Here is a 14,939-nt window from a genome sequence, read left to right as displayed (position 1 = left end):
TAGAATTTATGTTTCATCTGAATCCAAGTAGTTGGAGGGTGCCAAAACCCAGACCACCCATTTACATTACCGTGTCCTAAACCTAAACCTCATTGTTTACACATTGCATGGAATGTTAATAGAGATTCCTCACATACACACACAAAAAAGAGTCCATGGTGAAATCAATAATAAAAAACAAACAAAATTGCCATAATGAGACCACCCTGAGTGGGTTGCAAACATCATGAACCCAGTAAAGGTACCAGCGTTCCTTCACCTGTTTAACCAAAACCCAGGATTTCCCGAACTCATGTCAGCCCAGAGCCTTTAGTGAAGAAATAACCATTAACACTTGGGGATAAGCCCCTACAGGTGAGGAGTACATAAGTTGGTCTACATTTATTGGCTACAAAGTTGTTATTCAGTTTCCACTCTAGGTTTTGCACACACACAGTCTCATTGGCTTTGCCAAAATATTCAAAGTTAACCAACTTCTCTATAGTTAGAGTCCATTTGGGGCCAAGTTTCTTAATTATTTAATTCACGCAAAACTTATGAATTCTAAAGAAAGAATACAAGTCCAAGTATTTTTTGGCTTTGGTGTCCTAATAAACAAACAAATAAGCAAGCTATGGAATTGCATAAATCTAGTTGAATATTATCATACCACCAGAAAATAACAGCTTCGGCACCACCCTAAAATGTGTAACTATGCCTCTGTTCAACAGTTTTAGATTTTGAAGCTAATACCAGAGAACTTCACAAAGACATCTAAAAAATGGGTAACTAAAACTAAGAATTATTGTGAGATAGTAATTATCTGCAATAGAATTTAAAATTGAAACAAATATTATAATATGAGAAAAATGCAATGATAATAATGGTGTGTTAAACATACTTTTTAGAAAATTCAGATCATGTCTTTGAGATTCTGTTATTTTTCCAGGTAGCAACTTCTGTATACAAACAGTTGTAATGATACTATGTTAACATACAGCACCTTAATTCATGAATATGCTGTAGATCACAATTACATCCTTCCAAATTATATTCGATGAGAAGTCTAAGTCATAATTAATCTATATAAGGTAGGTTAGTCTATACTTCACTGCAGTTTTTTTTTTAATGCTCTGTGAAAATCACAAAAGTAACCATTAAAATACAATGAGCAGCTGTTGCTTTGTAATGTTGTCCTAAGAGATACTCACTTGTCTGTGATGTAAAAGGTAGACAGAGTACATGGCTTAAACTTGTTTTTCCCTGATCCTGCTATAATTCTGGCACAGGACTAAGCAGATAGCACAAGCTTAACTCAATAAAACTGACTGGATCAAGGGAAAGTTTTAGGGCCTGAAGAGTGTCAGCCTCTTCGTCCTTGTCATCACCTCTGCCAGCGAGGTCCCAGGACCCCAGGGCAGTGTGGAGCTTCAGGAGATCCCTAGTGGAACAGTGACTCTGATGCAGGCAGTCTTCATGTTCTGCTGGGGTTGTACCCCGGAGATGCTGCACAGCACAGGGCTGCTGGTTGGTGGAGAGGCCCCTGCTGCTAATCACAGAAGACTGTAATGTCACAAGCAGTTCCTATCAAGGCCAGGTCAGATTCGGACATATGTGCTAGTAGGGGATTTTATATCCATATGGAAGAACCTCCAATAGAAAAACACCACAGCTTCTCTCCATCCCACTGCAGGGGAAGAGATGTATTGACTGGTGAGTTTGAAAGAAGTGGGTGAGTTTGGGCCGGGTGCGGTGGCTCACGCCTGTAATCCCAACACTTTGGAAGGCTGAGGCGGGTGGATCACGAGGTCAGGAGATCGAGCCCATCCTGGCCAACATGGTGAAATCCCGTCTCTACCAAAATACAAAATATTAGCCAGGCATGGTGGTGTGCGCCTGTAGTCCCAGCTACTCAGGAGGCTGAGGCAGGGCAATGTCTTGAACTGGGAAGCGGAGATTACAGAGAGCCAAGATGGTGCCACTACACTCCAGCCTGGTGATAGAGCGAGACTCTGTCTCAAAAAAAAAAAAAAAAAAAAAGTGGGTGAGTTTGAAAGAAGTAGCTGAGCAGGGTGATTCAGTCCCTTCTGGTCCTGTTTCTTTTTCTGGATCATCCTGGCCAAAGAGAGAGGACTCTCCCTCCAGTCACCCCTGCTGTGCCATAAATGGTACAAAGTCATGCCTTGGACTGAATGGGTACACTTTCCTAAGTCAGGACTGAAATGTTACAAGCTGCAGATTCTGAGTCACATTCTCCAATGGGCTTCATCAGAAATAAAGCTGCTTTTGATTTTTCTGCCCCTTTTGAACCTCGATTTATCTGACTGTGCCTTGCTTTTCAGCTGGTTCTTGATTGAGGAGGGCAGACAAGGGGTGTTTCATAGTGATCTCCTGCAGCTGTCCTGCCCCTTCACCCTGACAGCGGTAGCCCTTGCAGTGGCCTCCACCTGTGCCTCCCCTGGCTGAGAAACCATCCAACCTCCTTTCTTTCCCCTCCCCCATCATCAAAAGCAATATTTCAAGTGTCTCACTTCCTGAGGGGCCTAATTGCAGTTATAATGCCATAGGATTGATCAGAAAAGTTAATCCCAGCAATGTGCTATCTTGCCAGCATCTCATCTCTGACTCAGGATTTTAAGCCTCCTTGGAAGCGGGTATCTGAAGAGGGTGCAGAGACCCTTTGAATGCACAACCAAAAATGCAATTTGCTCTCCTCATTGAGAGATCTGGCATTGGTCCAGATTCAAAAGACAGATAGAGGATGCTAAGCTTCTTGACCCCATCTCCTCTCAAGAACAAAACATACAGTTTAATAACATTGTTTTCAGAAAACATAGAGTTATTTTGGGGGCCAGGCAAATTCCTTTACCTTTTCTCCTGGTCTTCTTGGCTGTCACTTGCTTTGCTTACAGACAGCAGCCTCTTGTCTCGAGGAACCTGGAAACATCACCAACCATCAGTCAGATGTACATAGATGCAACCATGACCATGTTCAGAGCTGGACACCAGCATAAGCAAAGAAACCAAAACGGGATGTTCTCCGGGAAATGGTGGAAAAGTTGCTATCACCAGGAGATGTTAAAGGCAAGTAGCCTGAGTGACAATGATTATGGAGCCAGAGACAAAGGGTTGGTGATAAACATATGGCCACAGCAGACATGATTCAGCTGCTCACTGCTGGCCTAGGTGACTCTCCCTGGACCCGAGCACCTCTCATGCACTCCCTACCTTGGGAGTGGAAGAGGGGAGAGAAGCAATGTGAGCAGAGGTGAATCTAGACTTGGGTGCCTTTGATCAGACAGAAAACATAATGGAGTTACACAACAAGTGTCAGCATAGAGAACAGGGATCTACCCTCCTCTCTGATAAGTGCTGACATGGTGGGGGTGCTTAGGCACAGGGGGCCGTACTGAGCTAGCAGCGGGGGGAAGCATCCAATATACCTGGGCCCCCCTTTGTCCACCTTCCTACACAGCTTGTGGACTTGCTTCCACAATTTTGTTTCTAAATACACTTTCATTATTGTCTTAAAACTCCTGATGCCCTTTGGGAGGCCAAGGGGGGCGGATCACAAGGTCAGGAGATCAAGACCATCCTGGCTAACATGGTGAAACCCCGTCTCTACTAAAAATATAAAAAATTAGCCAGGTGTGGTGGCAGGCACCTGTAGTCCCAGCTACTCGAGAGGCTGAGGCAGGAGAATGGTGTGAACCTGGGAGGCGGAGCTTGCAGTGAGCTGAGATCGCACCACTGCACTCCAGCCTGGGCGACAGAGCGAGACTCCGTCTCAAAAAAATAAATAAATAAATAATAAAATAAAATAAAATAAAACACTCCTAATGCCAACACATTACCTGAAAGATATTGAAAAAGTGCTCATTGAAAGAAGGGCCATCCCACCAGCCGTGTCTCTGACCATCATCTAATCGCCTGCTGCATCCTAGATCCTTTACTCTGCCACAGTTTTCAAACACATGAATAAGTAGGCTTGAATTGGGTTGGTTTATTGAATTTCTTTGTGTATTTTTCTTTATTTCTTTTTCTATATCTCCAGATCTTCCTTCTAGCCAAACTCCTTTGCACCCAAAAAGCAACTTTTGCTTTCTTGAGATGAAAGAACATTCACGAAAATCATCCCTCTACTGGAGTCCTCTAGCAATTCCTGTGATTTCCACTTACCTGAATACGACACAAGCCCAGACACCTGGCTTAGGGTGGGGACAGAGCAGAGTGGCCAGGAGTCCAGACCTAGAGCCTGCTTGCCTGGGTTCAAATCTCAGCTCTACCACTCAGTAAACTCTGTCCCACTTTCCTCATCTGTAAAATGGGCATAACAATAGTCCCTCATCTCACAGGTTTTTAGTAAAATTAAATGAGTTAATGTAATTTTCAAAGCACTTGGAGTGTGTGGTACTTTATATTTGTTAATAAAAAACAAAATAAATCAATTATAAATCATTCATGTTAACTTTCAGAGTCTATACTATATCAGGCATTGCTAAACACTGGATAGAAAAAAGATAAATGATAGTTCTCATCATCTATTGAAGATGACAGATAAACACACAATTTCAATACTCAATACACCTGTGTTCATTGCAGCACTATTCACAGTAGCCCACAGGAGGAAACCACCCAAATGTTCAACAGCAGATGAATGGAAAAACAAAATGGGGCACAGCCATACAACGGAATACTATGCTGCCTTAACAGAGAATGAAATTAAGGTGCATGTTGTAATATGGAGGGACCCTGAAGACACTACGCTAAAAAACTAAGCCAGATACAAAAGGACAAATATTGTATGATTCCACTTAGATGAGGTACCCCGGAAGAGTCAAATTCATAGACAGAAGGTAAAACAGAGAGGACCAGCAGGTAGGAGGATAAGAAAGGAATTCCTGTTTAAGGAGTACAGAGTTTTCTGTCTGGGAAAAGGAAAAGGCTCTGGAGATAGATGGTGGCGATGTTTGCACAACTATGTGAATGTACTTAATGCCACAGAACTGGACACTTACTAATGGTTACAATGGTAAATTTTAGGTTATATATCTTTTATGACAATTTTTTAAAGGCATTAAGGAAGAAGTAAGTGTTTAAGGAGACCCCACAGGCATAAAAATAGAATGAAATCATGTCCTTTGCAGCAAGATGGGTGGAGCTGGAGGCCATAATCCTAAGCAAATAAATGCAGGAACAGAAAACCAAATACCACATGTTCTGACTTATAAATAGAAGCTAAACATTGGGTCCACATTGACATAAAGATGGGAACAACAGACACGGGACTACTAAGGCGGGGATGCAGGGCAAGGGCTGAAAAACTACCTTTTGGGTCCTATGCTCATTGCCTGGGTGCTGGGCACAGTCGTATCCCAAACCTCAGTATCACACAATATATCCATGTGACAAGCCTGCACACATACCCCCAAATGTAAAACAAAAGTTGAAATGATAAATTTTTTTTTAAAAAAGGCCTGCATATGTATCCCAGAGCTTAAAGTATAATAATTTTAAAAATAAAAATAAATAATAAAAGGGGGGAAGGAGAAAGAAATTCTACTGGCATTGAGATTAAAAACGTAATAAACTGGAAAACTATACATATGTTAAAAAAAGAAGACCTGCCTCCCCAGCTCTGCCTGCTGCTGTACCCTGAGTTTATGACTCACCCACCCCACTAGAGAGCACTTAGTTTCTCTCCTAAAATGTAGTTATTCCTATAGTGTTTTAAAAATTTAATACCCCGTGATATGAGATAAAACTGTGCTACTGACAGGATTCTCTGGAAGCCTAGAGGGTGGAGCTCCCCAGAGGGGCTGAGCCATAGGTAGGAATTTGTAAGGTGGATGGAGAAGGCTTTCTAGCCACTGGAGCTGCTTATAAAAAGGTTAGAGGACAGGACAGAACAAGGAAGGCACGGCCGGCATGAGGAATGAGTTGGGGGAGATGTGGCCTCAGAGATGAGCAAAGGTCAGATGAGGAAGGGCCTCTGAAGCAGGGACAGATGGTTTACTTCTTTTGTCATGTGCTATGGCACCATCACATTTTTCTTGACTGTCAAGCTTCCCTTGCCCTCTCCCCTTCCAACCAGGTGGCACAAAGTCCCCTGTGCCTCTGAAACCCATCCCCCACCCCTGGACACCAGCCTCCAGGCTCAGTCGCCAGAGTCCCTTGCTTGGGCTGCGCAAGCAGCTCCTAACTGGTCTCTCCTCTCCTTCACTTCATTCCTGTGAATTATTTCTGGATCCATTAGGAAGACTCAGAGTGGTCTGCTTAAAATGCAGTCTGATCTTGACGTGTTGCTATTATACTTAAAACACTTGAGTGCTTCCCATTACTCTCAGGTAGGTAGTCTCAAAAACGTCTCCCATCTCAGTGCAGGCAGCCCCTGTTTTTGCTTCTCACACTTGGGCCAACTATATTTATGACCATGCAATGCTCCTTCTCACAAAAGAGCCATCACACAAAATCCTCTCTGCCTAGAACATGTCCCACCCCTCCTACACCCACACCACAACCCATGCCTTCTCCAGGCTAACTTGTGCCCATACTTTGAGTCCTATCTAATTTTATGTGTCCATGATATGGCAATCTCTATGTCCACCTTGTCATGGTTATGTCCTCAGTGCCTGGAATGTAGTAGGCCCTCACTAAATACTTATTGAAAGAATCAATTGATCAATGAAAATGGCCTGGAAAAGGCAGGACCAAAGAAATAGAAGAATAGGGATTCCAAACACTGAAACGTGTTAGCAACCCCCAAAGATTCATGGAAGTGAATGTTATTGTTGCCAAGAGTCCCTGATGTGAGCTCTGCGCAGACACCTGTGCTCGGTCTAAGGTGCTAGGCACAATACTATAAAGGTGGTTATTAACATGCGGGTTTGCTCTTCTTTGAACCATGCTCTTTTTTGAAACTTTGGCTTTGCAACCATCTTTAGATAAACTGAGAACTCTGAACTTGGTCTCTTCCCTTGAGTCCTAGATGTCCCTTCCTGGACATCTTGCAGGTACATCAAACTCAACTCTTTATTATTCTTCTCAGAGCCTTTATTCTGTACTCTCTGCCTTGATTAATCCAGAAATCATCTTAGGCATCTTGCACTTAGTTATGAACTCCCCTCACCAACTCTCTGTCTCTCTGTCTCTCTCTTTTCTGTCCTGGTCTGTGCATGTGACAGATCGTCCTCTACTCTGGCAGAGTAGGCATTGTTTCCTCTGGAAAGCCGGTGAATTATCTGGGAGGTTGTCAGTCAACCTACTGCTCTTAGAACAACCCTTTTAGAGCACTGACCTCCATAAACCATGGTTGTAGGTTTATAGCACTGTGTTTGTCCTGGACTGTGATTGTCAGTGATCTCTCTGAGGTAGTGAACTGAGTCTCACCTGCCTTTAGATATCCAATATTTATCCCCATTGCTAGGAGGTCATAGCTACTTAGTGAATATTTTTTGGGTGGGTGTGTATGGATGAGTATGGATGGATGGATGGATGGATGGATGGATGGACGGATGGATGGATGGATGGATGGATAGATGGGCAAACAAATCAACCAACAAACTGGTTTCCAGCAGTACTGGTCAGTAGAACAGATAGAAACCAACTGACCAGGGAAGCCTATTTTTCACTACAGCTAGAACCAGATGATGATAAATCAGCTCTCTCAAGAGGAAAATAAAGTTACATAAAGTAAGTCAAAACACTTTAAAAATATCTGGCTAATTGAATCTGTCACGTTTTTCTGTCATGCCTGAAATTCATGGAAAGGTTGCACAACTCTGGAGCTATTATTGGTAAATAGTTTAAACTGGATAGAGAACTGAGCTAGAATTTTAGTCTCTAAATTATGACAGATTCTATACATTTGGATTTTAAAAAATAAACACCACTTGATGAGTAAGCAACTTATTAAGCTCCAAATGCATACTTTTAAAATTTTTAAGTGGATTCAAAAAAGGGCATTTTGTAAATGGTAGACATTGTAAAACAATGGATATTAGGAAACATACAGGATTGTCCTGTGATCTTGGGTAAATCCCACTGAGTTGCAGAACTATAAAATGTAAAACCTGATGGACTTCACTGCAATGATGCTGTGGTGACAGTTATCAAATGCAGGTGAAAAGACCTTGAAATTTATGAAGTATTACGAAAGGTATGCCTTCGCCACATTCACAGGACAGGGACCACCATTTCTGGAGTGCCTGCGTGTAGCTCATGAACTCCTCCCTGTGGACAGAGTCCACGACTGTCCCCTCGGGGATGATGTACTCCAACTTCAAGAGTGAGGAAAAACAGTTTCTTTGACAAAAATAGAATCAATTCATACTCTGAAGAGGCATAGAAAGTCTGTAAAATGTAAATGATAACATGGCAGCAATTTTTACAATAATTTAACTTCCCAGAGTTTACACGAGTTTAGACCAAAAAACCAGAACTGCTTTGTTTCATTAACATTTCACTTGACTACAGAAAAAGGTCCATCCTCAAGGGACATTTAACTTTGTTATAACTTTAACACCAACATATATAAGCTGTGAACACCCAGGGAACTGAAAAGGGCTTCAAAATGATCATTTGAACAGAGTGTTTGAAAACAAGACCAATTCTTTCCAGAAACACTAAAATGTTTCAAGCAAAAATATAGCAAAGCTCGTGTGAAATAAAAGCAGCTATGTAACTCCAGTAGTCCACATGGTCTTGGAAATATTAATTCAACAGAAGGAGTTACAGACTTGGCTGCAACTTGAGTTTTATGTAAACTCCCTACCTGGTATCTCAGAATATTTACAGAAAGCAGTATTTCAACTTTCCTTTAAATGCTAGCAAATATATAAGAGGACAGGTAATCTAGGTACCACATTTACTAGTACTTAATCACCCATATTTACTAATACTTAATTATCCTTTGCATCTGTGGGAAATAAAATACATTGCCTTCATAAATTACTAATTATAGACTGGACGTGGTGACTCATGCCTAATCCCAGCACTTTGGGAGGTCAAGGCGGGTGGATCACTCGAAGCCAGGAGTTCAAGAGCAGCCTGGCCAACATGTGCAAAATCCCACCTCTACTAAAAATACAAACAAAAAATTAGCCAGTTGCGGTGATGCACATCTTAGTCCCAGCCATTTGGGAGGCTGAGGCAGGAAAATCGTTTGAACTCGGCAGATGGAGGTTACAGTGAGCTGAGATCATGCCACTGCACTCTAGCCTGGGCAACACAGCAAGACTCTGTCAAAACAAACAAAAAAAATTACTAATTATGTTTGTTTCAGGGTATGCTTCTCTTTCTCAGTAACACAAAAAAAGAATTGCCATCAAATACAGATATATGAAATTATATCCATTTCATAAAAACAGAATAAAATCTATTTTTTAAAAAATAAGAACAGGCCGGGCGCGGTGGCTCAAGCCTGTAATCCCAGCACTTTGGGGGGCCGAGGCGGGTGTATCACGAGGTCAGGAGATCGAGACCATCCTGGCTAACACGGTGAAACCCCGTCTCTACTAAAAATACAAAAAACTAGCCGGGCGTGGTGGCGGGCGCCTGTAGTCCCAGCTACTCGGGAGGCTGGGGCAGGAAAATGGCGTAAACCCGGGAGGCGATGCTTGCAGTGAGCCGAGATCGCGCCACTGCACTCCAACCTGGGCCACAGAGGGAGACTCCATCTCAAAAAAAAAAACAAAAAACAAACAAACAAAAAAACAGAATAAGAACAATATATTTCTCCTAAATATAATTAGTATATTTCTTCAAAGCCTTATGAAAACTATTAAGTTACATATTAATTTAACATTATAAAATTACAAACAGGCCCGGCACAGTGACTTCTGCCTATAATCCCAGCACTTCGGGAGGTCGAGGAGGGCGGATCACGAGGTCAAGAGATCCAGACCATCCTGGCCAACATGGTGAAACACCGTCTCTACTAAAAATACAATAATTAGCTGGTCATGGTGGAGCGTGCCTGTAATCCCAGCTACTTGGAAGGCTGAGGCAGGAGAATCGCTTGAACTCGGGAGGTGGAGGTTGCAGTGAGCCAAGATCTTGCCACTACACTCCAGCCTGGTGACAGAGCGAGACTCCATCTCAAAAAAAAAAAAAAAAAAGTTACAAAGAGAAGTTGTAAAGATCTGAATAATCAAATCAGGGTCACTTTAAAGATATATTTATAGATTTTGAAGATCAATACAACCGTCAGGTTTTGACTATTTTTTTAATCATAGAAGAAAATCACTTTTCAATTTCTTTCTAAGGATGAGACCAAAAACAGTTAAGCCCTCAAGAAGTGGCCCAGTACACGAAGCAGCCTAATTTGATGAGTTCTGTGCTTCCCAACTATCCTCAATACGTTTTGAAATTTTTCAGTTTGAAACATTTATAATTTATCCTTGCATTTCTCAAAAGAGATCCTCAATCAGAAAGAATGAAAACTATAAAACCACCACAGCCAGAAAAGAAGAAGAAAAAAAAGCCTACCATGAAATCATTTTGGTTTTCACCCTTTTTTTTTTTCCAGGAATTCCCCTTCACTGTAGAGAAAATAGCCTTACTTACATGCAATGTAGTTTAGGCCTTAAAGCATCCTTTCATCTTGAACCCAAGTCCCCCAAAGTTAAGGTCCTTCTTGCTATGTCACGAGTCCTGCTGGGAGTTTTATGCCTTCATAAGAGGGTGGTCACAATCTGCCAGTGCTGGCTCTCTTGATAAGTGGGAAAGTCAGCCTAGACTGGAGAAAGCCTAGACCAAGAGAAAGCCCTTCATATATTTCTCCAGCACTTCCCAACTGTAAAGGATGTATTTATTTGAGTTAGCAATATCTTTATTTAAAATACTCTGGATGGACCTACCTGTCAGTCACTTGCACCTGCCACTCATACCTTGTTCTCCATCTTAGATAAAGCCTCACTTCGTTTTCAATAATCTCCCCAAGGAGGAATCCCTCCTGAGTGTTTTAACGGGAAAGAAGTTGGAAAAGGAATGTGTAATTTTAGAAAACCCTGGCAGAAGAGTAGGTGTGGTGGCACTGCCAGAGGTGGTGGTGGGAGATGTTTTGAAAGCGTGAGAACTGTTTTAGGGAAGAGACAGGAGACAATAGCTTGCAAAGTGGAGGCTGCTGGAAGTTAACAGGAAGTTGGAAGCAGAAAGGAAACAGGAAGCAGAGACCGAAGTTTACTGAAAGGGAAATTATCTCTCCTGCATGATTTTGCCAAAACCTCTGGTTTTTCCATGACGGAGGGAGAAGGGGAGGTGGGATTCAGTTCTTATTCTAAAATAAGAGTTCATTGTGCCCAACCAGCAAAATAAACACAGCCATCCTCACATTTGTGCCAATTCCCAGCATCAGCCAAAGGTGTTTACAATCAAGGCAGGTAATAAATCTCATTCAGTAAATACTTGTCAATTTTTTACACTTCAATAATTCAAAAGGAGCAGGTCATACCAGGCATAGTTCTTTATGCTGGAGAAAAACCATTGTTTTTTGTCTGATTTCCTGAAATACTCCTATTTTATAGGTAGTATATGGCAAGTAAATTTTTGAAATAAGTGCTTTACATTTATTTTGCCTTAAGAGTTTTTCAAAATAAAAATTTACTACTCATCAAAACAAATGGAGAAAGTTAGGATTGTAACAAAATTAGGTATTGAAATTACTGCAAACGTCTTCCACAAAAGTATTCATCAGAATGTTCCTTTTAAAATTGAAAAATCTAGAAATCCTGAATGTTTCTTATAAATAGAAAAATCTAGAGGCAACTTAAATGTTCAACTACTGAGCAACTAAATTATGGTATAGCCACTGATATGGTTTGGCTCTGTGTCCTCACCCAAATCTCATCTTGAATTGTACTCCCATAATTCCCATGTGTTGTGGGAGGGGCCTTGTGGCAGATAATTTGAATCATGGGAGCAGTTTTCCCCATACTGTGCTTGTGATCACGAATAAGTCTCACAGGATCTGATGGTTTTATCAGGGGTTTCCACTTTTGCATCTTCTTCATTTTCTGTTTTTACTGCCATGTAAGAAGTGCCTTTTGCCTCCTGCCATGATTCTGAGGCCTCCCCAGCCACGTGGAACTGTAAGTCCAATTAAACCTCTTTTTCTTCTCAGTCTCTGGTATGTCTTTATCAGCAGTGTGAAAATGGACTAATAAAGCCACACAATGTAATATACTTCATTCAGCAAAAACAATAATCCTAAAGTAAACATGGTAACAAGGAAGTATTTGTAATATAAGAATAATATGCAAATAATATTTATGCATGTGAACAAAGAACACAAAAAATATTATCCCAAAATGAGCACTTCATCTGAGTGGGTGATAAAGTTGAACTTTGTAGATGGGGAAGCAGGGGGCAATGAGAACAGGAAAAGGCTGAATTCTATACTGAGTTTGGAAATGCTATTAGTTCCCTGGTCTGGGACGAAGAATCTATTCCTTCTTCCCACCAGCAAACGGATGTCCTGGAGCAGGAAGAAGAGAAAAGTGGAGGCTGGGGACCTACCTTGTAGTAGTCATAGAGCAGGCCGAGGGCAGCAGCACTGTCCTCATCACCATTAATGCTCATCATGGCCTTGGTGGCCGCCGTCAGGGGATTCTCCAAGTATGACTTCCAGGCTTCATCCTCACTGGTGTAGGCTCTTCGGGTATTGAATGGAGGGTCACTGGGCATGGGCACTAAGGCCACTAGTCTTTTATTACTGTAAAAACAAGAGAAATGTGAGGTTCATTATCAGAGACAGCAAATTTCTTACCCCTGATAATATACACATTACATGACTACAAACCTTAATTTTTATTTCCCCAGAATGGGGGAGAAGGAAGGGAAGAAGATTAAAGTTAAAGTGACAACTGATTTATTTTTTTACTGTCTATGCGAAGTAATAAGTCTTTAAAAAGTAGTCCCAGTAGTATAAGTTGGTATTATGGTTTGAATGTTCATCCCCTCCAAAACCTAAGTTAAAATTTCATCAGCATTGTGGTGGTATTGGAAGGTAGGGCTTCTATGTGGTGTTGAGCCCACTCCTCTTTAAGAGGTGTTTAGGTCATGAATGGATTAATGCCATTATCAAAGGAGTGGGTTCATTGTGACTGAAATAGATTTGCCCCCTCTTGCTCTCTTTCCATCTTGCTCTCTCTTTACCCTTCCATCTTTCCCCATAAGATGATGCAGCAAGAAGTCCCTGGTCAGATGCTGCCCCTTGATCCTGGACTTCCCAACCTTCAGAATTGTGAGCCAACAAATTTCTACCCAGGGTCAGGGATTCTGTTATAGCAGCACAGACAGATGGTCCTCTTCAAACTCAGGGCTCTGTATCCAGTCATTCTAGGGGCCAAGTAATTTTATTTATTTATTCTTTTTTCTTTTTCTGAGACAGAGTTTCACTCTTGTCATCCAGGCTGGAGTGCAATGGTGCAATCTTGGTTCACTGAAACCTCCGCTTCCCAGGTTCAAGGATTCTCTGCCTCAGCCTCCCAAGTAAGTGGGATTACAGGCGCCTGCCACCACACTTGGCTAATTTTTGTATTTTCAGTAGAGACAGGGTTTCGCCACGTTGGCCAGGCTGGTCTCAAACTCCTGACTTCAGGTGATCCATCTGCCTGGGCCTCCCAGAGCGCAAGGATTACAGGCATGTGCCACCATGCCTGGCCTAATTGTTCTTTATTAATGAATGCAAGAATGGAACCCTAAGAGAGAGCAGGTTTCATTTAATTCTCTGAGTTCTCATTATAAATAAATGCAAGACATTAAATGTAATCAATATGCTAATGATTATTGAAAACTTTTATCTAGTTTAATCTATACTTGAAATTACTAGCAAATTATAGATGAACCCATGTCTCAATTTAAAAAGGCAATGTAAGCTACTTTGCAAACACAATGTATTACAGGTAATGCTGTGTAAAATGATATGGAACAGCAGGAATGAGATGGACTCTATTGTAGATCCTGTGCTGCTACAGAATTCTACAATATTTAGGTGATATAAAAGCCACAAGCTACAAAGACCATCATGGAAAGTGAGGGAGTCTATATGGGGAATTTACAGTAGAAACAGAAATGGGTGGGAGTCAATCAATCCTAACCAAGCTAGCCTTGCATAAAGCAGCAATTGACAAACAAGGCAATGTCTTCAGGTGAGTGTGATGACTCAAGTACCCAAAGACCATGACAGTCCTCAGCATCTCCCCATGCTGGGTGCTCAGCTATCAAACAACAGAGCCTGCAGAGGTTTGATCACTTCTCTCCTAGCCCTCACATGCTTGTTCATTGAAATGAAACCAACATGGAACAATGAGACATTGTATTTCAGTAACACCTAAGTCAGCGCATCGTAACATGGCAGGGACATGTGACAAGGCTGGCAAAGGCAACGCCAACGTCATTCAATGGAAATTCAACTACCAAAGCCTTCTGATGGTCATGCAGTCATAAAAGAGGTCCTTTTTTGCCAAGAACCAACATATGTTGGTACAGATGCGGTGGAAAGGGAACAGCTATATACTGTTGATATGAATGTATATTAATACAATCTCTATGGAAAAGAGTATGGAGATTTTTCAAAGAACCAAAAGTAGATCTACCATTCTTTCCAGCAATCCCATTGCTAGGTATTTACCCAAAGGAAAATAAGTCATTATATTAAAAAGACACCTCCACTCATATGTTTATTACAGCACAATTCACAATTGCAAAGGTATGGAAAAAAAGTATGTACCCATCAATCGATGAGTGAATAAAGAAAATGTGGTGTACACACACCATGAAATACTACTCAGCCATTAAAAACGAATGAAATAAGGTCCTTTGCAGCAACAGTGATGGAACTGGAGGCCACTATCCTAAATGAAGTAACTCAGGAACAACAACAACAAAAAAACAAATACCACATGTTCTCACTTATAAGTGGGAGCTAAGCAGCTATGGGTATGCAAAGGCAAACAGAG

General features: G+C 41.5%; 1 protein-coding gene across 2 annotated transcripts in view; it reads right to left on the bottom strand.

Moving 5' to 3' along the window:
* The window catches only part of GRHL2 (grainyhead like transcription factor 2), a 184,672-nt gene that overhangs the window by 118,706 nt on the left and 51,027 nt on the right, over window positions 1-14,939 (bottom strand). For both annotated transcript variants that reach the window (XM_003903037.5, XM_009213448.4), the window contains exons 2-3: window positions 12,496-12,691; window positions 2,849-2,916 (exon numbers count right to left, since the gene is read on the bottom strand). In XM_003903037.5, the coding sequence (XP_003903086.1) occupies window positions 2,849-2,916; window positions 12,496-12,691 (264 nt within the window). The remainder of the gene's footprint in view (window positions 1-2,848; window positions 2,917-12,495; window positions 12,692-14,939) is intronic.

The sequence above is a fragment of the Papio anubis genome, chromosome 8 (genome assembly GCF_008728515.1).
Source record: "Papio anubis isolate 15944 chromosome 8, Panubis1.0, whole genome shotgun sequence".
Lineage (NCBI taxonomy): Eukaryota > Metazoa > Chordata > Mammalia > Primates > Cercopithecidae > Papio > Papio anubis.
The sequence above is the reverse complement of the archived record's forward strand: the minus strand, read 5'-3'. Positions and strand labels throughout refer to the sequence as shown.